The sequence below is a fragment of the Silurus aristotelis genome (genome assembly GCF_946808225.1).
Source record: "Silurus aristotelis genome assembly, chromosome: 15".
NCBI classification, from domain to species: Eukaryota; Metazoa; Chordata; class Actinopteri; order Siluriformes; family Siluridae; genus Silurus; species Silurus aristotelis.
In genome coordinates, this window is record NC_139588.1 from 11078170 (window position 1) to 11105629 (window position 27460).

Here is a 27460-nt window from a genome sequence, read left to right on the forward strand (position 1 = left end):
GCCTACATCTGTGAAGAACCCAGTGAACTTCTCGGCAGTCCAGTGACTCAGTGCACTGAGTCACACAGACACCATTCAACCACATTGAGGCAGTTTTTGGCAGTCATAACTGCTGTGGAAAACGTCAGCCCTACTGAACGCATGGCTAAACTTTCATAAGTAGCACAAGACTAGTTCTTGCCTGGGCCCCAGCTGGAGAACCGGTTTGCCATCCACAAAAATGAAATTAAATACATTTCCGCAAACCACCACATGATGCTTTAAAAATCATTTAAGTAAGCATTATTTTATTTCTGTTATTTCTGGGTGGGCAAGATCATAAAAATTGTGATCACATTAAATTGTAATAATCGGAATAAATTTAAAACCATTTATCCGAAACCAGCTGGGAGTAATGGGGGTAATGGGAGTATGTTGAGAGTTGGGATGCTTTCTCTAAAGCCAACTAGTAGCAACAGATGTCTGTGAAATCCTTTAGAAAATAACTGCATGAATTATGTAAAGTAGTGCTGCATCACTAAGAAAAATCTTTGATCTAGAGGTCTATGTGTCTAACACTCTTCATCGAGATATGGCACCTTGCTGTTTGCAGCTCTAACACTTGGCTGTTCCATCTCAGTGTTACAGGAAAGTGTTTAAATTTAGGTTGTAGGAAGCAAGAACTCCAGCTGCCTAACAGATATCAGGCACAAGGCGATAAGGAGATGGGATGTGAGGGTGTTCAGGCTGCAACAACATTCACAATTCCTTTAACTAAACGACAACAACGAAAACAATACCTAAATAACGTCATGAGTCTGCTTGGTAAAATTCCGGGATTCCAAACGTGCAATGACTTTCTCCATGACATTGTTTCTGGATTTAAAGCTTTAATTTTTGAGATATTAATAAGTGATCTTTTTGTCTGTACTATATATTACTGCATATACATAAATTAAGTAATACATGATGAATAATTTACCTAAAATGTATTGCCATTGTATACTGAACCACGATACATAAGAAATGATAACGTATGGCAAAAAACTAAAAGGAAATAGTTCAATTATTCTATTTATTTATCTAATTAAAATCTCTTGAATACAGATTTTGATTGTAGTTAATAAAAACTCGACTGTAGGAAAAAATGCAATCTGATTTATTCTGTTCACACTCAGAGCAGGTGATAAGCCGAATCAAATCAGTGTACATAAACTATCCAGTTTTTTCAGTCAATTCATAAAAAGTCTTTTTTCAGTTGATATATACAGTGCCAACATCATGACCAAAATAAAGAAGTGTACCCATTTTGGCATTTACAGTAAGTGCACAGTTATTTGCGTATGTACAATGTGCAATAAGGTATTTATGAACATAAAGAAACAAGATGCCTGTTTCATGTAAGAGTTAAATCTACCTTAAACCCAGACGCACAGTATTTGAATAATCCTAAACAAACAAGCAAATGAATTATAAAAACATACACAAATTAACTTATAGAGGATTCACTGCAATTCCTAGTCGCTGGATTGAAAGTATTTGTGCTTAGTCGGTTTCCAAGCAACAGTTCTGGATTAATTACATGTTTTCTCTTCTATAAAACACATGAGGACAATAGACTCTTTAGCGAGTCCTCTGAGGGATGAGTCAGGCTTGTCACACTTAAGTCTTCTCATGGGAAAGTCACATTAAATACTATTTGTGTTTTTCTAAAACATAACAAAAAATTACTCGTTGATTATAGGATTTATAATGAACAGATTTAATCATGTGTTTGATTAAGCAGGGAAAACACAACATTCTGGATCTAAAACAACCAAGGTTTTGAATCACAGCACTAAAATGGGTACTCCAGGAGGATTCCAGGACAGAGTTGGGGTTAAAAATAAAATAAGGTCTACATTTTCCCGGGCGTTTGGACAGCAGTGAATCAAACAGTGCACAAATTCCTTCTGTCGTATTCCAATAAACACTTTCATTGTTTGTAGGACTAAAAATGTTTTGGCATGTTTAAAATTTGTTCATGTATGACCCTAAGTATAAATAAGCACTACAGACATATTTGTGTTTTAAGTATGCGGTTGCTCTTCAGCTGTGTATGTGAAGTCTTTAAAGTCATCTTGATTCAGTGGGATTAGTGCCTCTTCTATAGGGGTGAGTGTGGGCTCTTCCTGGGTGAAGTCGGGATCAAAATTGTTCACGTCCTCTGAGGATTTCTGCACAGTACATTGCAAAAAGGGCAGTGGTTATAAATAAAGCAGTAAACTATTTCATATTAGACAGCTGCATTCAACATATCAGTCATGGCATTTAGGTTTAAAGAAGTTATGGCCTAGCACAAGTCTAAATGAAAATCCTAATGCTGGTGCTGAAAGCAAGATGGTGTCATGGTGTTGGGTGGCTTGGCTTACTATTCGAGGTTTGAAGGGTGAATCCAACTCACGCTTCTTCAGCTTCTCCCAGTCCAAGTCTCTGAAGAAGGGGTGAGAAGTAATGGCCTTCTCCCCTCCATCCCTCTCTGCACAGCCCAGCCGACATGAAGCGTCTCTCGTCAAGAACTGGAGAAAATCAAAAGAGTATGTGCTCACTGCTGAATTCTGCAATCCAGTCTGAATCCAGTTCATATTTGGATATTTGGTCTTTTGAATAGTGATGTGAAAGACCAAAGGGGTAAACTATTTACTACAGGTCAGCAAAAGTCAAACTCTTACCCTTTGTGCTGACCCAGAAAGTGTAAAACTTTATTATGCACAGATGGAAACTAAAGATTTTTCTCCTCCAGAGCTCTAAATCAACGAGGAACCTCGTCCACATGGGATTAGGGATGAAGCCGAATCAAAGCGAATGCACTACCGGGGAAAATCACTGTTTACTGTGTTGCTGGGATGACTTGTGTTTCTATCTACTATAGCACTTAACTGCAGAAACAGGTAATTACATTATTATATGTGTTCTAAGCCATAATTTATGCTCTATTTTCTCTTTATACCTGAAAGGATCCAAATTCAGACAGTGAGTAGCAATAAATACAAATCCTGGCAAGCAAAAAAACTGCAAAGGAATATAAAAGGAAACAGCATGCCAAAGGAAACTGTATAGCACTGGGTGCAATAAACCTCAGTGTGTGTCCCTCTAATCTTCTCTCCACAGAGCTAGAGTCACAGGCTGCAGGGGATGATCCATGCAGGCACAGCCTTTTAACCCTTACTGAAGTGGAACGGGATTAAATAACCATAAATGAAACTTGCCCTGACCAACAGTCTTAATATGATCCAGATCAAACCCTCACAATCTCCTAGCAATTAATCTATTAACTAGTTTAAAACAAATCTCTTCACTACAATGTGCTGCATTTTCCCCATATACACTGTCCCCACAATTACTGACTCGAAATCATGGTATAGCATAGATCTGTTAAAACAAAAATTGATCTGGAATGTCTTTGACTTTGTCTCTACTTGTCCATCCAGTAAGGGCGGCGAATCCTGCCAAAGGCTTTAGACAGGATAATGGAATTGCAAGTAGAGGTTTGGGTCATACCAAGATAATGAGGTAAATCATTTATTCTCTCTATTCATAGTCTAGCAGATGCCAGGCTTCATGGTGCAGGATTGGTGCTAATATTTACAACCTCATGATGTTGGGTTAATGTAAAAGGTTATGTAAATCTTCTGCTGGTTAATGGCCTCTGAACTGTAGAAAGATATACAGTGAGGAAAATAAGTATTTGAACACCCTGCTATTTTGCAAGTTCTTCCACTTAGAAATCATGGAGGGGTCTGAAATTGTCATCGTAGGTGCATGTTCACTGTGAGAGACATAATCTAAAAAAAAAAATCCAGAAATCACAATGTATGATTTTTTAACTATTTATTTGTATGATACAGCTGCAAATAAGTATTTAAACACCTGAGAAAGTCAATGTTAATATTTGGTACAATAGCCTTTGTTTGCAATTACAGAGGTCAAACGTTTCCTGTAGTTTTTCACCAGGTTTGCACACACTGCAGGAGGGATTTTGGCCCACTCCTCCACACAGATCTTCTCTAGATCAGTCAGGTTTCTGGCCTGTCGCTGAGAAACACAGAGTTTGAGCTCCCTCCAAAGATTCTCTATTAGGTTTAGGTCTGGAGACTGGCTAGGCCACGCCAGAACCTTGATATGCTTCTTACAGAGCCACTCCTTGGTTATCCTGGCTGTGAAGCTTCATATCATTGTCATGTTAGAAGACAAAGCCTCGACCCATCTTCAATGCTCTAACTGAGGGAAGGAGGTTGTTCCGCAAAATCTCGCAATACATGGCCCCGGTCATCCTCTCCTTAATACAGTGCAGTCGCCCTGTCCCACGTGCAGAAAAACACCCCCAAAGCATGATGCTACCACTCCCATGCTTCACAGTAGGGATGGTGTTCTTGGGATGGTACTCATCATTCTTCTTCCTCCAAACACGTTTAGTGGAATTATGACCCAAAAGTTCTATTTTGGTCTCATCTAACCACATGACTTTCTCCCATGACTCCTCTGGATCATCCAAATGGTCATTGGCAAACTTAAGACGTGCCTGGACATGTGCTGGTTTAAGCAGGGGAACCTTCCGTGCCATGCATGATTTCAAACCATGACGTCTTAGTGTATTACCAACAGTAACCTTGGAAACGGTGGTCCCAGCTCTTTTCAGGTCATTGACCAGCTCCTACCGTGTAGTTCTGGTCTGATTTCTCACCTTCCTTAGGATCATTGAGACCCCACGAGGTGAGATCTTGCATGGAGCCCCAGTCCGAGGGAGACTGACAGTCATGTTTAGCTTCTTCCATTTTCTAATGATTGCTCCAACAGTGGACCTTTTTTCACCAAGCTGCTTGGCAATTTCCCCGTAGCCCTTTCCAGCCTTGTGGAGGTGTACAATTTTGTCTCTAGTGTCTTTGGACAGCTCTTTGGTCTTGGCCATGTTAGTAGTTGGATTCTTACTGATTGTATGGGGTGGACAGGTGTCTTTATGCAGCTAACGACCTCAAACAGGTGCATCTAATTTAGGATAATAAATGTAGTGTAGGTGGACATTTTAAAGGCAGACTAACAGGTCTTTGAGGATCAGAATTCTAGCTGATAGACAGGTGTTCAAATACTTATTTGCAGCTGTATCATACAAATAAATAGTTTAAAAATCATACATTGTGATTTCTGGATTTTTTTTTTAGATGATGTCTCTCACAGTGGACATGCACCTACGATGACAATTTCAGACCCCTCCATGATTTCTAAGTGGGAGAACTTGCAAAATAGCAGGGTGTTCAAATACTTATTTTCCTCACTGTATACAGTCTGAGACCATATTTTAAACTGGAAATAAAGAATGTTTTAAGACAAAGTAGATTTTCAATATTGTGAATATTTAATATGATGGATTCTGTACTATCTTTTATTTATTTAAATTGAATTCAATGTATGATATTGACCATATTAACTGATTTGTGGAAAAGGTCAGAGTTTCCTCATGCTTAATCTCGTCTATAAAATCTTGACACTAAAAGTTACCATGTTTATATCCAAACAATTTTACAACATGCTCTTATTAAAAATAAAAGATTGTAGAATAGAATGTAGTGGAACATAGCATTATAAATAGCACTACCACTACATAGGACAAATTTGTAATTGAATGCTTGGGCTGGTTGGGGGTGAGGGAAGAGAATAAACAGGTCTAAAAGTGAAGTGGAGAAGGAAATCATTTTTACAGAGCATATCTTGCTATTGTAAAAGAAAAAAAGATTTGTGACTTGTGTTGTTTGTTTTTCAAACAAAAGAGTCAGCATGGGTAACTGGAAATCAGCTTTTACTTAAGCAATACATACAACTGAATGACTCATGTAGATTGACAAGTGATGCACGGGTCAAAATATAAAGAAATTGTTGTTTTGAGAGATGACTTCACACCTCCACACCCCAGTACAGGTTTTCAGGCCTGTAGCAACACTTGAACTTTTCTTGAAAGACTGGACGTCTATTTTTAATTATTTTCCCCCTCATTTACAGACAACTTTGCCAAACATTACTGTAAAGGCACTGACCTAATCTTAAACTTACTAACTCTATCTTTAAGGTAAAGGTTTAGCTTACCCCTCGAAGGATGTCCTCTGCCTCATTGCTAAGCCACGATGAATAGATCACTTCATCCCTGAGGATACACTCAAACAATTCATCCTCCGTCTCTGCTTCGAATGGTGCATGTCCACAGAGCATCTCAAACAGAAGGACACCCATAGCCCACCAGTCCACAGACACGCCATATGGTTCCTCTAGAATGATCTAAGAGAAGAAATCACGCCAGATGTGGCAGACACATCAAACTATGTGTATCTTACACATAAAACAGACATTAGATTATTTTTACTCTTCAAAAATATTTACTTCAGGTGCAATGTAGTCTGGTGTCCCACAGAATGTGGCAGTCAGGACTCCATCAGTAATCCCTTCCTTGCACATTCCAAAATCTGCCAGTTTACAGTGGCCATCTTTGTCGAGTAGTATGTTGTCCAATTTCAGGTCTCTATACCAATATATAAAATTTATTAGTAATGAATTTTACAATTAGTTACAATACAAATTAGCTTTACTATACAATACAAACAAGGACATCGAAAACGGCACAAAGATACAAAAAAAATTATACAAATCTAAAAGCCTATATTCAAAATTCACATATATACATACATTCCCATATGTACATACTGTATAAATGTATAAATAATCAGACCCACGTACATTGCTGACTTTATTTTTCAGTATTCAAATGGATGCTCAACTGCTAAGTTGTACAAATGAGATAATCTGCATAAAATTGTAAAATAGGTGTAATGATGTTTTACAGTGAACTATAACACTGTCAAGTGATGTGAAAAGACATGCTGCTTTTCGGCCCCAAAGCAATGAGTGCTTAAGATGCCTCTCTGCCGCAGGGATGCTATATAATGGCTGACCCTGTGCTCTGAAATGTGAAAAGTATTTCACTGTGCTGTAATGTACTGTAAACCAGATGGACTGTTAGTGTTATAATGCAATAGCGATGCATCACATGGGGCTCGTTTCCTGTCTGTCAGTTATCTGTCTTAGGTCTACACACATTTTAAACATTTCCACAAAACAGAGAAGATAGGAAGCAGATATGGGTGTGCTTACAGGTGGGGCACATTAACACAAAATGTTGATCATGTGGCAGAACAACTGCTTGGATTCCGAACAAAGAAATAGGGCCACGGATATTCTGAATCCCAACGGCAATAATTTGGCACAAAAAGATGGCAGTTGTAATTACATACTGTTACAACCCAGAATAAGGATAAAAGCCTTCTCTGCTGGCCTAAACACTATCAGAAGCACTGACCTACATTTACAACATAAATTAATTTTTGTATTGTAATAATTTATTCCCAACATTTCCTAGTGTTTCTTTTGGCTACACTGCTTCCAGTATGTGTATGTTAGATTTTTTGTCCAATTAGATTTCAGCCTCTATGTGCTCCCATGTCAGTATAATCTGCCCAGGGCCTTCAGAATCAGTAGTGCTGGCCGATGTAACTTAGACTATATTAGCAATGGGTCTGTTTCTTTAACCAATCAGATTTCAAATTTGCCTCACAGGGCCAGCTAGCCCAGCTGGCCCAGATTAGCCTTAGCATTTTTCCATCCTCTGATTGTTTGGTGTAGAAAAACACATCTGTAGTGCTCTGCACACACTAATACAAGTTTTTTCGCCCACAACGAATGACGGAGGAAGAGAAAGTGATTTCAGACCACTGGATTACAGCCTCTGAAGAGCGGTGCAAATTATGATTACACATCTTTGGTGAGTAGGTTGTATTTTATTTAAATCTTTTATGTTTTTGTCATGTTATTAGACAAATATTGATTCTGATTCTGAAAATGGTATTCACTCTCCGTATGTGAAATGCTTCTCTCTCTGTAAAGCAACGCGTTGTTATATTGCATTTTCATATAGTATTGATGGTTTCTATAATAGCGACGTTATAGTGGTGGTATTAAGAGGAGAATTAAGTCGGGTAAGTCCCCACAGGAGGCCCAGGTACCAAATGCACGGCCGGCCACTGAACTTCACTGATACCCCAGACAGGTTTAGTGACTGAAGATGTCTAAAGCCAGGCTTAGAAGACAGCCAGCTCTGTAGACGAGAAAAAAAGTTGTGGAAAGCTGCAAATTGCAGGCACGCCAAAATCATGTAGTTTCTCACGTCTACAATGGTGAACTGCTGGCACTGGGGTGTACGGTGCAGTGCAGTAACTATTTCAAGCATTAACCACAAACTAGAGGGAGAGAGACAGGGAAGGTTTGCATCAGACACATCAGATCTTTTTTTTCCAGTTATTTTTTTTAGCTATTTAGCCATCTAATATAAAAGTGTACTGATAGAAATCTCTTCAATTTCACCTCTTGAACTTTGCCAGTCGTAGACTTATCCCAGTGAAATTGAGTTACAGTGATTTAAGGGAAGGATATATGCAAAATATTAATGCTTATTCAAAGATTATCCAAGCACCATTAGAAACATTAAAAAAAGATTTCAATACTTCATTAAGTGCATTCTTTTTTAAGAACTGGGCTAGGAGAAGAGAGGACACAGATAGCAAGCTGTGGGCAAAGCAGGCCACAGGAGAACTTCTAGTCCAACTCTTCCTGAGATTAGATTAAAGACAGATTAACACTGGATTAAAGTGTGTACACTCCTAATCCAGGATCATTTGCCCACAAGACTGAATGGTGAAACAGACAGTCATATTTAACATGCATATCAGTAATGACTATTCATCTTAAAAACCCCACTGATGCCAAAACAAAGGATTTTTGATGGCAAAAATTCCCACATTTCATTAGACAAACACTGAATTCATGCACAGGATTATGATGCAATGGCTCTGTGAAGTGACTCATTTCCTTTTGGTGCGCTGTGTGTCGAATACAGGCATGCACTCCATTCTCTGTGTCAGAGCAGAGGAAATGTATGTAGGATCCTGTGGCTGAAGGACTGATGGAATACTTACAGGAATGAGTGTCCTAAGGTGAACCATTCCACTTAGCAAGAAACAGAAAAACACAAAGGCACCACTGAATATTTTACTGAACAAAAGATTTCATAAATCTATTTAAATAAAACAGTATGATGCATAAACTGAGATTAACCAACACTTAAAATAAGTGACCATGGAAACAAGAAATAGATGGGTGTAGTTTATAAGTGAAAACCTTACATGACATTTAGAACAAACACAAGCCTGATCATCACCTGGCCTCATTTTACGCTCAGCCAATCACCACTTAGGAAACCATACAAATTAATAGGAAAAAAAACCAGCTATCCACCAGGATCAAATAAGACTGGTAAACCAATTGTAAAGTGTCAACTAACAATCTACATGTTTCCTATGCACTTCTTCGTAATCGTGTGTCTATCTTAAAAAAACAAAAAAAACAAGCCCGAACATGAGTAGAGTTCATAGCAGGCTGACGTAGACTAAACCACAAACTACAACAACACCTACATGCTCTACAGCACTACTGGATTAACTGTAGACAGATGAGATATGCATACAGTATGTGCATAGAAATAAAAAAAAACAAAAACAAAAACCAGACCACAGACAAGCTCAACCTAGTTGCACAGCATAACAACGAGGGGCTGCATCGCTGTTTCTTGTACATTCAGTGATGCATGATGAGAAACATGTTATCTACATCTTACATGAGGATGGTTATGCAAAATGATTAAAACAAAAAAAAAGCACAAAATCAAATCTATAAACACTATAGTGCCTTACTAACTAACACTATAAATCAAAGCTGAAATAATTGTATGACTAACCAACAGCTAATAAAAACATGTGCTCGGAATTATGTTATATGAAGGTATTTAAAATTATATATAATTCATATAGTTCCATTAATGATTTGCCTATTTAAACTAGTTAAATAATGAAATCGGTGCATTTCCTATTTAAATCTAATTGATTTTTATATTAAAATCTAATCTTTATATATTGTTAATCTATGGAAGCTAAGTGGGTCAGTGAGCACTCTGTCCGATGACCACACAGCATAAACTAAGGCAAGCAACTTGTATTGAACACTGAAATGAAAAAGGAGTTTAAAAGCATTAATAATTCCTCATATTAATGTCACATTAAACCTGTTCCTATGGAGGGGCTAATATTTCTCACCCATTACTAATCATCTCCGCCATGCAAAAATGCTCCGTCAATATTTACCCATCTCAATAATTTCCCGTAAGTTTATACTTCGTTTTTATTTAAAGTGTGGTGGTTGACAAAGGCAGAGCAATAAACAATCCTGTCCTACAGATAACCTAACCAAGCATTCCTAAGTGACACAACTAACCACGTGGAAGAATACAAATTTGCTGATGCAGTCACAGATCATTTTTGCATCAGCAAATGTTTTTAATAATTTATTACCATCCTGTCACTTCCAGAAAGATAAAGTCTACTAGTTGAACTACTAACAAATAGAACTTTCTATAACACCAAAGTTAGCTTAGGATACCTGTAAATGTTAAAAGAAATTGATAGAAAGAACAGTACAGAGCCTCAACATGTTTTAAAGATTTTAGAAGGAAATGAAAAATGCCACTTAGAATTCTTCATTAGCAGGTGTTTACTCGCTCACTTGTCACAGCTGCTGACTTCCTGGTGTGATCATGTGTTTAGTTTGCATGGTTGTTTCCTGTGGGGTCTCTGGTTTTCTACCAACTCCTAAAAACATACAAGTTATATCGGCTGTTCTAAATTGCCCTAGGAACGAGTGTGCAACGGACTGGATGATAATGAGGTTTACAAAAACATTCCAATGAAAGCTCCCATTAGAGATGTGCAATAAGCAGGAGACAATGGCCTGTCGTTTGACTGGGCTTGGGTTGTTGTGGATTTCTTCCTTGAACCAATAGGAGCTAATAGATCATGCAGGGAAAAGCAGGGGAAAGGTGAGATGAGTTTGTAGTTTACCCAACTATGGGCATAAACATCAGCTGGGGTGTGTCAATCCAGTAAAATTCAGCACAGACAGGTACAAACATACGCACTCTTAAACAAACAAGTACGGCAGGTGAAACAGCCTCTTCTGTAAATGAGTAACTTGTGACGTACAGTTAGTGAAGAGCAAGTTTGCTTTTGCAGACACTCATGAATGACATCAAGCTAATAAAAATCCAAAAACATTGGGTGACACTTTGAAGATTTACATATCATAAGCTCTATGTCCAAGCATTCAAACACACAGAGTGAACAAACCTGAAAACAAATAGTAGTATATAAATAATTGAGAAGCAGTACTTTACCTGTATATGATGCCTTTGGAGTGAAGGAACATAAGAGCTGAGGTTATTTCAGCAGCGTAGAACTGTGCTCGGGCTTCATCGAACCGTCGAGACTTCTGGATGTGAAACATGAGGTCACCACCATTTACAAACTCCATGACGAAGAACAAACGGTCCTAGCAAAAACACAGACATCAACTAATGTAATGAACTGTTGAATATTATTGTTTAAAATAAAAATGCAGCACAAATACCATATTCATCTTTAAGTAGTTGGTCTTTATTTTATGCGGTAAATAACCTGCTTTAGTGTGGGTTGACATTTAGATGCTAAGAAGCAGTAGAAATCATTACAGGTCATTATGTCAGTGCCTGAGAACTTGAACTTCCTGAGTAGTAGCACAGGCTAAAACAGGCTTGTGTAGGCCAGTTCTGGTATGCAGAGAGAGTCACGTGTTTAACGGGAAGACAGATTTTTTTTTTTTCAAGCTCGCACTGAAAATGTATCACGTGCTGCCATCTACTGATTGAATATGGTTGTTCAAATAAATAAATAAATAAATAAATAAATAAATAAATAAATAAATGACTGCTATCAAAGGATCGGAAAGGAACTACCTGAACTCACAGGGATACTCCAGTTTCTTTTTTTTTTTTTTTTTTTTTTTTACTTTAACCCAATTAATTAATTAATGCAGCGGTCATTTCTGTTGGACTATTTTTTTTAAAGATATAAATAAATAAATATAAAAAAACTAAATTAAAACCAATGCAACACACGTTCAATCACGACGCCCTTTCTTTACTCAGATATGAAAATAAATAAATAAACTCCACCGATTTTTTTTTTCAATCAGTAAACATTTACTTACTGATCCACCAACTACCAAATCAGCACCAAAATCTACCATAATGCAAACAATTTACCATCTCGGGTCGGCAAACGCGCCGGCACGTTTTGTGATTTTTATGTTTTTTTATCATAAAAGGCTCGAATAAAAGGCTCGAAAGGTCTAGTTTTTAACAAACCAATTTACATTCTCTGATTATGTAATACGTATGAAAGTTAGAAAAGGTAGTTTCTCCGGTATCACTTTATTAACCGTCCGTGTGGAAACATAGCAGAGGTTTCGTTTGCTGTCATGATGATTTATGTCATTTAAAACACCACAAAATAAACATTTAAAACATTTACAATAATTTTTGTCCTAATGATTTATGTTGAGTATGGTTTCACTAATGATAAACATACATTTGAATAAAGCATCCATATTAGTCCATGAACTTGTTGATTAAAGTATAAAAAAACTTGAAAAGTATTAACTTGCCCTTAAGTATGATTAATTGTGAGTTGACTTGTAAAAATAATGCGATTAATCACGATGAAATATTTTAATCGATTGACAGCCCTAATATTAATAAGAAGTGAGGTCCAGTTACCAGCGTGACACTAAAACAGGTAGTAGCAATATCTACTTTTTACTTAAGTACATTTCAGAGCCCAAACGTTTTTACTGTAACTTAAGTAAAAAAGTATAGTAAGTACTTCAACTTTTACTAGAGTAAAAAGAGTTAAAACATGAGTATCTGTACTTCTACTTAAGCGAAGGATGTGTGTACCTTTGCCACCTTTGGTCAAAATTAACGTGTTTCAGGTGTGTTTCAGGTGTTTCAGGTGTGATAGATCAAACAATGCATACAAGCTAAAAACTCTAATAAAAAAAAAATAAATACATTCACATTTCCATAAATATTTATTACACTGGTAGTGCTAAATGCTTAGTTATCTGACAGAGTAAAAATATGTGCATAAATAAACCCAATGATCAGGTGTATTTCTTCAGTTTTAATGATCTGCACATTATGTCAACCAAACCCCAATAACCAGCGGGTGGAAAAATGTGACGGAAACTGTTAGCTAGCCAAGTTATATAGACTAGGTAAATCTTTTCTTGTTTTAGAGTGTGAGAGCTCTGTAGCAAATCTAAGTTGACACTTTGATATTTACTAACAACTGCCTGTTGTGTTAAAGTGCTTCAAGGTAATGCTCAGGGTGAGTCACATCTCTCCTAGATAGCTTATTATGTAGCCAGAAACATTAAGGAATTGAGATGAGCTGTGTTAAACTTTTAAATTTACATCCAATTTCATTTATCTATTAGAAGAAAGAAGTAAAAGGAAAAAATTTGAAATAACTATAATATAATTTTTTTTTTTAAATCCTCATGTGAATGAGGATCATAGCAATCCAGCAGCATGAGTTTAGTATAATTTAGCTAATTCTTCAGTGAATTTAGTGCATTTGTGCAGAAGTGTAGAGAAGGGACATGGGGTATATCGGTAGGAGAATGCTGAGGATAGAGCTACCAAGAAGGAGAAAAAGAGGAAGACCAAGGAGGAGGTTTATGGATGTGGTGAAGGAAGACATGCATGTAGTTTGTGTGACAGAGGCAGATGTAGAGGACAGGGGGGTGTGGAGACGGATGATTTACTGTAGGACCTGAGTTTGACACTCTTTTCAGGCACTCACAGCAGTCTGAAAACAGCAGTAGAGGTGTGTAAGGTATGGGTGATGGTGGGCCAGAGCCAAAACCCGCTTCTCAATCATGGTGGACTCCACATCATCATCTTGGAGAATGATATCTTTCTTCAGAACCTTCACAGCATACACTTGTTCATCACCATTCAAGCGAGCCAACATCACCTGTACATGTGTGCACACACAAATTCACATATACTGAATTTTAACAGAAACATAGATTAACAATAGGTGTTTTCTATCCTGACTGAAAGCATAGTTTATTTGGTGGTAACCTTAAACGAGGATCGGATGGTTTTGCATAAAAAAAATTTTTTTTCTTAGTTGTTTATAGCAAACAACACAATTTTTATGAGCTTGTGATATTCTTAAATAAAAATAGAACACTTGAGTCATGTACTTCAATAATAGACATCTTTGCTTCCTGTTTTTAAAAAACCCCAGCCAACAGTGCTTATGGTATATTATAAATAGAGAAAACTCAAACATTTTGAGATTGAAAATAAATCTAGATCAGAAATATGTAGATGAGTTATATAGATATTGTTCAACAAGGCCAATATATAAAAAATAAATAATCAATCATCGTGTTATTAGAAACAAAATCAAGCTACTGTATTTTAAGTATAGAATAATTCTAAGTATAATAAGTAAAGCATATTACTATATATTTATATTGTATTGTAAGGTTAGTGAGACTCACCTTGCCAAAGCTGCCTTTTCCCAGGACCTGTAGGAATGTAAAATCCTCAATCCCTACCCTCATAACCTCCTCCTTAGCCTCCTCAGGTTGTCCTAGACTTTTAATACTTGTAGGCTTTACTGTGGAAATGCTTATCTATTGAAAAAAAAAAAAAAAAAAAAAAAAAAGATTTAAAAAAGGTCAATAGACACACATGTACTTACTTTAGTTGGTTTCATGGTCTAACAGTTGCATGTTTCATAATACATCTGATTTTCTACCTGGGATTGGCGCTTGCTGAGTCTGCCTGCTTCCAAGCCAATCTCTGCCAACTTGCTTGCCAGCTCTGCACTGTTCACCCCACAATTGGGAGCAACATTGTCTTCACAACGAATATGCACATTCATCTTACAACCTGACCATAAATAAAAAATGCTTTATTTGCACACACTACTTTCAGAAGCATATGTGAAATCAGATATAGGAAGGCAAGAGGCAAGTAAGAAATAAACATAAAAGAATGTTAGTTTCTGAATGGTTCTTACAATTAGCCTTCATAATATTTTTACATTCATAGACCATTCACATTCAGGAAATAATACTGGATAGGCTGGGTTGGTTCAGAGGGGGCCAGCAAGCAATGTTAACACCTCATTGTTTCACGGTCCCTGATTTGAAATATTTATATGGCATATGCAAGATGCCCATATCCAGAATAACTTACATTTATCTCCTTTATACAGCTAAGCAGGTAAGGGTTAAAGGAAACTTTATGAAATCATCACATTGGTTTTATATCAAGTCTAGTATCATAATTAATGAGGTACCACTCTCACTGGGATTTTACTTTAATCCAACCTCTCTAAAACATACCAATAGGTGGACTGGCTAATAAATATTGCCGCTTTGTGCGAATTTAAATGTGTATATGCATGATAGACTGACTTCTCATTGGGTGTATCCCTGCCTTATTACCATCCAATGTGATAAATGAGTTGTTACTGACATATGACCTGTGACACTTTTCAAGAAAAGGAAGATAAAATAACGTATGTAACGTAAGTAACGTATGAGTAAATATGAATATGAATAAAGTTAATATGTCACATAAACTTATCTTTGTTTTTATATGAACCTTTCATAAATGTTGCACCTATTTATATAAATTTCACAGTGCTTATAAATGTGTTATGAAGACCCTATAAAGTTACCATTCAACTAAATTTTTTTAATGTGGACATGCATTGCATTTGCGTTACCTTTGCATTGAAGACCCTGTTTCACCAGACCATACAGGAGTGATCCACAGTGGTTACAGTAAGTGGGCACTTTATAGTTGCGTACATGAAATCGATGAGGTATGTTGATGCCAAAGCCTTGACTGGGACCCTATGAGAAAGAAAAGATTATAATGATTGGGTATTGTCAATGATTCACAAATTCCTTCCCTCTTGCCCCCCCTATAAAATATTCTCATGGGTTGGGCAGAAAATTTTAGTTAATTACAGGGAAAAATGGAATCATACCTCACTTGCTATTTTTTTCATCTTCGGACACTCACTAACAACCAGATGGTGGCATTTCTTGTGGATCACACAGGTGCATACTGACATATTGGGGAAAAAAGTGTATTTGGGTTAGAACTTTTGCAATCCTTGCTCCTGGATGTGCTCTATTCCAATTTTACAGATTATTTTTTTTTTTTTGCAATAAAAGCTGGTGAGCATGTAAGGTATTTTAACAATCTGAGCAATTCTAAAGAGGTTTACCTTGACACTGGTAGCCCTGCTTGCCAAAAACGCCCCTGTAGAGAGATAGTAGATAAACATTCAGGATTTGCGAAGTTAAACCGAGGCCACGCATTTAAGCCACTGTCTATCTTTATGGAGTTTTTCCTTGGTGAAGTTTGACTTAACCAGTCAAAGACAGATAATAAAGAAGGTAAGGGTCCAAGGTTTTCTATTGTCACTGTCATAATTAATGCAGTTTTTTTTTAAAGCATATTAACTGTTCTTGCTTTTGATAATTTGCATTGAATGCTGAATTTCCCAACCAAAAACCAAACTAACCTTCCTGATTTGTTCATTAGGAACACCTGTATACCCATATTATTTATGCAATTATTCAGCCAATCATTTAACAGAGGTGCAGTGAAAAAAATCTTTGCTTTGGGCAGTACTCATTTCAAGCGAAATTGGCCAAAATGAACTGCTGAATTGGACCAATTCTGTCACAAATATCAATGTACCGAGGTAACATTTGGCACAACCTGACCAAAACTGGACCGTTAAAGACTAGAAAACATTGCCTGGTCTGATGAATCTCTATTTTATTCTGAGGTACACAGATTGTAAAATTTGAATTTGGTGTGACCAGCATGAATCCATCATTCCAACCTGCCTTGTCTTAAATGTCCAGGCTAGTGGACGAGATAAAATGGTTAAGAAAAGGTTCTGAAACACTAGAGTTTTATTGGACATGATAAACAGTCACTGTTTACATGCACTTTAACTATTGACCTACTTATTTAGCTAGAAATTAACCCATCTAAGTCAAGTGACCATAGATACATACGTACATACATGCATACATACATACATACACAGATTTTGACCTGATGGGTTATGATATCTACCATTGTTTTAAATTAAAACATCCCCAAAATTCTGACCTCTGTGACATCATTCATCTATTCAACTAATTCACAACACATTTATTTATCTATGACACTTATGTATCTATGATTGTGTGTGTGTGTGTGTGTGTGTGTGTGTGTGTGTGTGTGTGTGTGTGTGTGTGTGTGTGTGTGTGTGTGTGTGTGTGTGTGTGTGTGTGTGTGTGTGTGTGTGTGTGATAACATCACCATATAAAATTTTTGCAGTGGCAGCAGAATGTAGGCTGCTTCAGGAAAGTGGCCATGAACTTGTGTCCATTGACTTGATGCACCTTCCTCTTTAAAGCCCTCTGTCGTTTCCTGCTTAACTGCTTATGAGACCTCCATCCATTAACAGTGGCATCATCTATTTGACCAGTACAAAATATACATAAGGTTAAAACAAACAAATATCATTGCCAAAGGACCTGAGTGTACAAAGAGTTGGTGGAATGGAGAAGTTGTGATATAAAAGAGGAAGCAATGCTTGTAAGCTAATAAATGTCATAGACTTTTAATATATAGGCATAGGTGGATATATGAAGATATAGGAAGTCTGTATAACTGAGAATATACAACCTGTGTTTTCCATTGTGTTTGCAAAGTAATGCTAAATTTTTTTGCTGCCTGTCTTTATCAAACCTTCTGTTCTGTGTCTCATTTTCCTGGTTGTGATCTTGCTTTGTTTCCTTGTTCATGTTCATGTTTTGTCTCGTTCATGTTATTTGCTGATCACCTGAACTATGCCTGTTTTCTGTTTATAATTCTGGACCACGTTATGTCATTTATGTTTGCCTATACTATTGACTATTGACTATTGATGAACTTCTTTTACCTGCAGTCGCATCCTCCTGTCTGTTTGTTACATGTCAGAAGGAAAGACATGGCTCAGTGGTTTTCCATTGTGTAACAATACTAAATCTATTTCGAATATGATATGTTATGTAGAGTTTGTCAAATGTAACATATCTGAACTACAAATAACGTTTTATACAATAAAATAGACTTTAAATATTCTTTAAAAGTTTTTACAGTGTCAATCGGAGCTTCCAAATCCTATTGAATGCTACATCAGGCCATAATGTGAGAAAGCTATCAAAAATGGAAATTGATATGCCATTGTTAAAAGTAAAATAAAGAATTAAGACCTGGGACAACGCCTACTATACAACATATGAAAATCAGGTGAAAAATACATCATATTGTACAAATGTACTATTTTGTTTCATTTCATGTGTTCAATGTGAGTACATGGCATTCAACAACCATTGAATAAAAACTGAAAAAATTAAAAACAACTGATTTAATGAGACTCGTTTGGTTAATAAGCATCCACATTGTTAGTAATTATCTGCTGTATATTCACACATATGGAGTGTATTTGATTTATGAATGTACTGTAACTACTAATGATAGTGATTTTCATAAGTTTACCATCTGCAAAGACTAATCCATGTACCAGAATTATAAAGATAGCATATATAGATTGTCTCAAATAGAGGGAATAATTTAACTTAAAAAATTGTTGGGACAGCACTCACTCCAATAAAATCTTTTACAAAAATATTTGCCCATGAAACATTGGTGTAATCTTTCACTTTTACTGATATACGTTTAGAATTAAATCTACTCAAATGTAGCTTTCTAAGCAATCTAAATCATAATATTTAAATAAACCACCTTTAGGAAGATGCAGCGATTTCACTGTGATACCTCTATTTAAATAAACCCAGATGCATTTATAACTTGGGTTTTCTATCTATCTATCTATCTATCTATCTATCTACCTACCTACCTACCTACCTACCTACCTACCTACCTACCTACCTACCTACCTACCTACCTACCTACCTACCTACCTACCTACCTACCTACCTACCTACCTACCTACCTACCTACCTACCTACCTACCTACCTACCTACCTACCTACCTACCTACCTACCTACCTACAGCCTCGCCTCCTCTCGCCTCCCTTACCTTGTCTCCAAAATGTCCTACATGTGCTGTCCCTCTAATAAACTAATTTTTAATCCTGTCCATCCTCGTCACTCCCAACGAAGACCTTCAGCTCTGCTACCTCCAGCTCCACCGCCTGTCTTTTACTTAATGCCACTGTTTCTAAACCATGCAACATCGCATATATATATATATATATATATATGTGTGTGTGTGTGTGTGTGTGTGTGTGTGTGTGTGTGTGTGTGTGTGTGTGTGTGTGTGTGTGTGTGTGTGTTCATATAATAAGTCATTTATCAGACTGTACATTGTCTTTAATGTGTATAAGGGAAATAACAGCATCTAATGTGAGAGGATCACTATTTCACTTGAGCCAAATTTAAGCTTTTCAAAATTGTCTAATCTTTATTTTACTTTGATTATATGCTATTATCCTGGCTTTAAACCAGTTTAAGGAAAATAAAAGCAGCAAATATTTTTTTTCCAGTAACAACAAAGTACAAAAAATATTAAACCTTTTTCATGTGAAATGCATCAAACTTTTTGTATTAAGTTATTATAAGTTTTTTTCGGATTTACATCTTCTAATATAATGTAATATTATTCATTCATCATTTTTTGATATAGTTTTCTTGGCAAAGCTAGAATGTAATATTATAAAAAAAGAAACAAGTCAAGTAAATTTGTCCCATTGCATTTGGGGATGAGAAAGCTATTAGGCAACCCAACAGGCAGCCCAACATGTTAGCATTTATTATACGCATTAACTGAAAACCCAGCCTGAATATAGGAAAGCCCGTGTGTGTATATATATATATATATATATATATATATATATATATATATATATATATATATATATATATATATACACACACACACACACACACACACACACACACAGACACATATGGGCTTTCCTATATTTAGGCTGTATATATACATACATACAAACAAATCACGGATTATAGGAACTAAAATGTTACTGTGTACATGTCAGACAAAGTTGAATCAAAACAGTGTAGCTGCAGATACTCACCATCTGTGAAGGTGCCTGTAAGAGTCATGGAGACATAGACCTTGCCCTCTGGTTCCAGGTTAACCTGGAGAAATGGATACAAAACAATGAACAAAATGTTATTTGTAAACAATATAGAAGATAAGGCCATCTCATCCTTTATATTACATCTTTCTTTGGAACTTAGAACTGACTTCTAATTATTACATACTTTTACTATCTAAATTTTTATAACATACATCATTTATTTCCATAAAATGTGATAATGTCTGACAAATATGTATGTAAATATAAGTAAAAACATAGAGGTCAATGTTGGACTGACATCTCATCCAGCATGTGTTCTCTCTGTGTGCCCATTGTTTCCCAGTTTAGCTCTGGATTCAAGACATATTAAATAACATGGGTTTTACTCACAATAATCTAGAAGCATTTTACAAGATGGCATTTCTTTTCTGAAAATAGGAAGTGGCCAGTCATTCGGAATTCAGTAAGTAAACTGATGCAAGAACAAACAAACCAAAAGTTGCAAAAAATGCTTCAGGTTTAGTATATGTTTGTGGCTTTGACGTGTGGCAATGCCTGGTCTTTTATGCTAAAGTATCTGTCTGTCTTGATACCACGCATACTTTCACTCTGCACATACAGCAATGTAGAGTGAAAACAAGTCAAACCTGTTCTGCTGTTACCTTCCTAATACACACTCCTCAACTACATTTGGTACATTTTCATTAACTGCACTGAAACTTGTCATTCCTTCAAGAATTGTAAAACACAGAATACAGACTTATTAATTGCTTGTTACCAATCCATCATCAGACAACAGGATTTGAGAAATATTCTAACTTTCACAGTAATGGTCATAATGTCGTCACAATGCTCACACTTAGATGTAAGTTTTACTTATATACATAATTCATGGCCTCTGGTTTAAGAAAATGTTTTAAACCAGTGGCCTCGACTTATTTTTAAACACGACATTTAAGACTACTGAGCTTCAAACAGGGATAGGAGTTGCTGTGTTTACAAGTCATTTCTAATTACTAGTGGCATATTATGTATATTAGTCATACTAACTGGTTACCTGGATAATGATTTTGCTTTTAGTTTTTGCTGACATGACCAAAAAGAAGAAAAAACAGCTGACCTTAAAATATATTTGTTTTCACTGACCAAACAGTAGTACATAAAGTTGCCATAATAATGTACACCTTTCAAAATATTTTATAGAATTCAAAATATAAGTAAACATACTACTAATTTACAAGACTCCCCTCCTGTCAATTCTTAATTTATTTTAATAAAGTAGAGGTCATTAAATAACTGAGTCCTAAGTTGGTCATTATCTAAATGGAAAGGAAAGATCAATTGGGGCATGAAATAATGAGTCCATAATGCTTTCAGTATCATAATAATCTTGCTACTTCCTCTCTTTCACCTATAGCGTGGTCAGGATTGAGAAACATGTGGTTCTGTGAGATAGGGAGTAAAAGAGGAATCCAGTGGAGTTAGTTCTGCTGCATACCAGCACTGATGATAAGAGAGTTTGACATCACTTTCTGCCACCTCATCCCTGAGTAGCCAAATAACACAACAAAATAATTCACTATTACAATTGTATACCTTCAGCATCAATTCAACGAGTCTACTAATGTTTTTGCATTAACCATTTAGGAAATACAATAATAATTTTATAATTAAAAAATGGTCTGATTTATCAATTGATTGATTTAATGGCAAAGTAGGGCCAGTTTCCACATTATTTCAAATTAAGCAGATAAAAGGTCTGCAGCTGATTTTGCTTTTGTTAGAGGTGCTTGGAAACTCTTGATATGTGTTCAAAGGAAATTTCAATAGAACTGAAGGAACAGATCATTAGATAAAAACAAACAAACCAAAAAAATAGTCCTATCAAAAGCATAACTAACTAAATCTAGTAGGAGTGTGGAAATTAACAATTTGGTGAAGTACATTCCTAAAAACATGGACACCCAAAAGTCCTGGCAGACCATATAAAACATCTAATGTGAATGATCACAGAATTAATTTCTTGGCGAAGAAATAAACCAACACAAATCAAGACTACTTTTGAGGAGGTGTTTCATCGTCAAAGTCTGCAAACAAGAGACACTAGTTTATAATATGCCTATATGAAAAAGTCCAGAAAAAAAACCCATTCCAAAACAAGAATTCCTTTTCCAGGATGATTAAAAAAGAAAATTATGGAGAAAAAAAATGACAGACTCATGATCCAAAGCATACAGCATCAACTATCAAACATGGAGGCAATGTTATGGCACAGGCAAATATGGATGCCAAAAAAGAAGCAGGATGAGTTCTGTAATGCATAGATCCATACATTCTACTCAGATTCTGTCAAAAAACTGATCAAATCAAATATATCCCAAAATGCACAATGAAAGAACCCTATACACTTCTCAATGCCAAGCTTATCTAAAGGCTGCCCAGGTGCTTATCTACAGGCTGACCAGGTGCTTGTTCAGTCTCTTGTGATTTCAAGACTCGACTACTGCAACTCTCTGCTGGCAGGTCTTCCCCTGAACGCTATCTGTCCACTGCAAATTAACCAAAACGCAGCTGCACAGCTTGTGTTCAATCAGCCCAAGTTCTCCCACACCACCCCACTGCTGCGCTCCCTTCACTGGCTTCCAGTAGATGCACGTATCAGATTCAAAACACTGATGCTTGCCTACAAGGCCAAAAATGGACCAGCGCCATCTTACCTCAGTGACCTCATCACTGCACCACGCTGTCTGAGATCCTCCAGCACTGCTCGACTGGTACCACCTTCTCTCAGAATGAGAGGTAAGTACACTTCAAAGCTCTTCTCTGTTCTGGCACCAAGGTGGTGAAATGAACTTCCCCTAGATGTCCGTACAGTGGAATCCCTGACTATCTTCAAGCGACGACTGAAGACCTACCTCTTCCTGAAACACTTAAATTAGCACTTTCCAAGTTTGTAGAATTCTAGGGTTATATTTATATTAAGTTTGTAATCTGGCGTACCAGTGTAGATTTGTTCATTACTAGAGACTCAAAGCACTTTTGTACGTCGCTCTGGATAAGGCCGCAAATGTAAATGCCGCAAATGTAAATCTAAATGTAAATCTAAATCTAAATGTCTGAATAAGTCATCTGAGCTTAACCCACTTGCATATGCTTTATGCTCACTAAAGACAAATCTAAAGGCAGAAAGAACTGGTGGTAGCTACAGTATAGGCCTGGAAAAGTATCTCAACGGAAGAAACTCACAATTTATCATGCAAATATGGTCCAGACATCAGGCAGTCATTGACTGCAAATGATTTGCATCCAATTATTACAAATAATTCTTATATACAATATACAATAGGTCAAACATTACTGAAAAAATTAAGAATTTCTACATTTAATACATAAATTAATACCTTATCAACATCTCTTTTTTTCAAGAAATGGATGTGAATAATAGAAGTGACAGTTTGACAGTGATAACCCTGACAAACTTTCCCTAGCTTTATTATAATGCCAAGTGAGAGACCTAGGGATACTATTGACCACATAAGAAATGCATTCATTCATTTTCTCCCGCTTATCCATAATCCGGGTCGCGGGGGCAGCAGTCTAAGCAGGCCCCCGCCTTCGACTGCTGCCCAATTCTCACAGCACCGTCCCTTACGGTTCCTCCTGCAGGTGGTGAGCCCACGGGAAGGCGGCCCCATGTCACGGACCTTGATATTTCCCTCGTAAGGGACCCCTGGAGCATAGAGGGTTAAGGGCCTTGCTTAAGGGCCCAAGAGTGGCAGCTTGGCGATACCGGGGCTTGAACCCCAAACCTCCGATCGGCAACCCAGCGCCTTAACCGCTGGAGCCACCACTCCCCGTCAAGAAATACATAAGAAATGCATCTAAATCTAAATTCAAACTCGCAAATAAAACATTATAAGTTAATAAAGTGATCTATTTTCGTTTTGTCAAATGTAACTGATTGATTCCTGTTAGTTAGTTGTTAGTTACTGTTAGACTGAGAAACTAACTACATGTACCCTATGACGTTGCAAAAATACAAAAAAAGAGCAGTAACACAATGGGAAAAAATATAAGGGAATAAAAGGGAAAAAATTTAAAATTGTGCTACCAAATTAAGTAATATAATACACTTGTGAACACAAGAAAATCAGTCCAAAGCAAGCCTAGTGTTGCACTGTGGCTAAATGCAGAGTTTCCATTACGCATATATGGGTTGCAGCTCTGTGGTTTTTTGCAAAGGCCTATCTAATGCATGAAGAGTGCTGTGAAGATCCTTTCAAAGGAAGCAGTTACAGGGGACTAAAAAAAACAAAAGGCAGTTAACTGTATAGATACAACTTATGGCCAGACAAATGCAACTTATTTTTTAGATTCCTCTTACGTGTCAATACATGAGCTGCCAAAATATTAGCATACTTAATCAAGCAAAAAAACACAATAAATATATTTACATATTATTTAAACATTGACACATTTCAATGACCCACTATCATGATTCATTTGATAGCAGTTTATATGCTATTTTACCCTCTAGCTGTATTATTAGCTGCCTTGACAAATACATGAGATATTTTATTTGGGACACTGCAAAAACCACTAAGCAAAGCATGTACCAGATGATATCTAGCTAAACATGCACACACACGCACACACACGCACACACACGACACACACGCTGCACATGTGTTATTGCTCACATCTCTTAAAAATGTCAAGTGTTTAGTACAGTTTTGCACTTTTAAAATGTTCCCAGATCTAGAAGGCCCATAGTCACAAGTAAATAAAGTTCTGAAGAATATTATTATTTAATACTATGGTTATATTTTGCTAAATGTACAGTTTCTGGTTTAAACTTAATATATGTTTTGATTTATTAACAGATAAACGCACCATATTGCAGCTTAAGCTGGATCAAAAAACTTGACCGAGATTTTTGAGCATTTCTTTGGTCATCACTTGTAGTGAACCTTTAAAGGGGAATTTTAAATTAAAACATGTTGCTCATATCCTTATCACATTCTTATCATCTTACTATAACTCTAAAGCAGACATTAATGTGGTTTATGAAAAAACATATGTTTCCATTGCCACATTTAACACAATGTATTACACAGAACAATGACGATTGTCTAGGCAAACCACATAAAGCAATGGCATGCATTTCCAGTTTAGTATACTTCCTTTACTATGCTTACCGACAAAATACATTACGGAATATAAATCTACGATCACTGAAACAAACAAGCAAACAAACAAAAATTGCCCAACACCACTACTACCATGACTACTACTTCTACCAATTTACTTCTACTATTATTGATGACAGTGATGATAATGTTATAGGTGTTGCATTGTTGTGGTACTATGTGTATGATTTACACCTACACTTATTTTTACATTTACATACATTATTACATTAGACATTATTTCAGATATATAATTCCTCTAATAGTTTATTAGAGACAGAATTAAACTATGTACATGCAGTAGAGCATGTTCTGTATAGCCTGTGTGTATGTAATGGCTGTGTGTACATATGAGATCTTATTCCATACCCATCCCTCAAACGTCTGTCTGCTGCTGGTTGACGTTAGCAGACTCTCCAGCTGCATGGTGCAGTTTGCCACGAAATCATCATATCCAATCGGTGTATCGTGGAAAACGGCCAGCTCTAGCACTTTGCCCTCGCATACATACGGGCAGATTTCTTCATTGAAGACGGGATGTTTGGTCTTGGGTCTGACGGCTGTCTGGCCCACTTTAAAATTGTCCACTTTGATCACGATGTAAGGATCCAGTTGTTGCGTCTTCCTCTGGTAAGTGTGTCGCGTAGAGAAAGTGGTGGGCTGTAAGTCCACTGCCTCTTTAATGAGCAGTCTCATGTAGCCCGTGAACCTCATCTTTCTTTGCCCTCAGAGGACAGAACGCTGTGCTTCAATGCGACGGTGGTCTCCCAGGTGTTCACTCGCCTTCTGAAGGAGTCGAATGTGAAAGTATGAGAGACACAAAGCGCAGACGCCGACAGCGCGACACAACACACTCATGGCCGGACTGTCAAACGCTCAGGAAAGAAAACGCACATACAGGATGAAGTTTCCGAAACGAACCAAACGTGGTCTACTTGAGAGCGGGGAATCAAGTCGAGACTTGAAGGTCAGGGAGGCTGAGAACGTCCCCGTCTGCTGCGTGTTTCCTGCTGTGAATTCTTCACTCCTGTCTATCGCCAGGATCTTCCCTGAAACACGAAAACAACGCGTAACCACACACACACACACACACACACACACACACACACACACACACACACACACACACTACGCCCATTGTTGTATACAAAAGGGAAATATTTGCCCTGATATAAAACTTTGAGTTTGGATTTTCTAATGCAGGATGAATTAAGCCACCAGGGCAACTAAACTAGATTAAAAAGTATAAAAACTTTATTTTTACAACTTAGTTTCAATCCTGAAATGTAAAAAGGTCTATCTAAGATATAACGATTAATAAGAATAATATGGTTGAATTAATATGACGCATACCTAAAGTAGGTGTGGTGAGCAAATTAACCTCAAGCAGAGGAAAAAATGCCATATGCATTGCCTATTTGGTTTCCAAATAAGTTATCAACTTGTCATATGTCATATTTTATTACACATATTTAATATATAAATATAAATACACACACACACACACACACACACACACACACACACACACACACACACACACACACACACACACACACACACTACGCCCACTGTTGTATACAAATGTGTATACATGTGTGTGTGTGATATATATTACAAAAATATATAATGCTGTACTACTGATACTACAGATAAGATGCATATATGAAATCTTCTTCTGTACCAAAAAAAGTTATTTCACATCATGTGAATAATAAATGTCTGAATTATCAAGTAAAAGGTAAAATCAATAGATATAATGCTTGAAATGATGCAGGACAAATGGTTTTTTTTTATGTCAATTATATGGTCAATATAAATTATATTAGAATCAAATAAACTTAAAAATATAGTGTTACTAAGGGCCTATTACATAATATGTAGTGATGTTTACTTAGGGTAAATTATAGTTTAATCGTTAGTGTACAAACCTAAAATGTAATAATTTTTTTCTTCACAATTAAATAACCAGCAGTGAAGATTTTAAAAGTTCTCTGGATATATCTGAATTTACTTAATAATTCAATGTTGCTTATTTCTGTTTATGAATTATTTACTATTTTATAAACCATGGTCTT

The 27460-nt window shown here is 36.5% G+C and overlaps 1 protein-coding gene across 1 annotated transcript; it reads right to left on the minus strand.

The window, feature by feature from the left end:
• Nucleotides 1–1725: 1725 nt before the first annotated feature.
• On the minus strand, nucleotides 1726–26490 carry prkchb (protein kinase C, eta, b). The gene is made up of 14 exons (XM_083561956.1): nucleotides 25752–26490; nucleotides 20188–20251; nucleotides 17402–17558; nucleotides 16308–16342; nucleotides 16065–16144; nucleotides 15798–15927; nucleotides 14820–14953; nucleotides 14560–14694; nucleotides 13848–14021; nucleotides 11339–11493; nucleotides 6388–6526; nucleotides 6097–6285; nucleotides 2391–2537; nucleotides 1726–2195 (listed from the first exon to the last, which is right to left on the minus strand). The coding sequence occupies exons 1-14, from the start codon at nucleotides 26094–26096 to the stop codon at nucleotides 2049–2051; spliced, it is 2031 nt and encodes a 676-aa protein (XP_083418082.1). The 5' UTR covers nucleotides 26097–26490; the 3' UTR covers nucleotides 1726–2048.
• Between the last annotated feature and the right edge of the window lie 970 nt (nucleotides 26491–27460).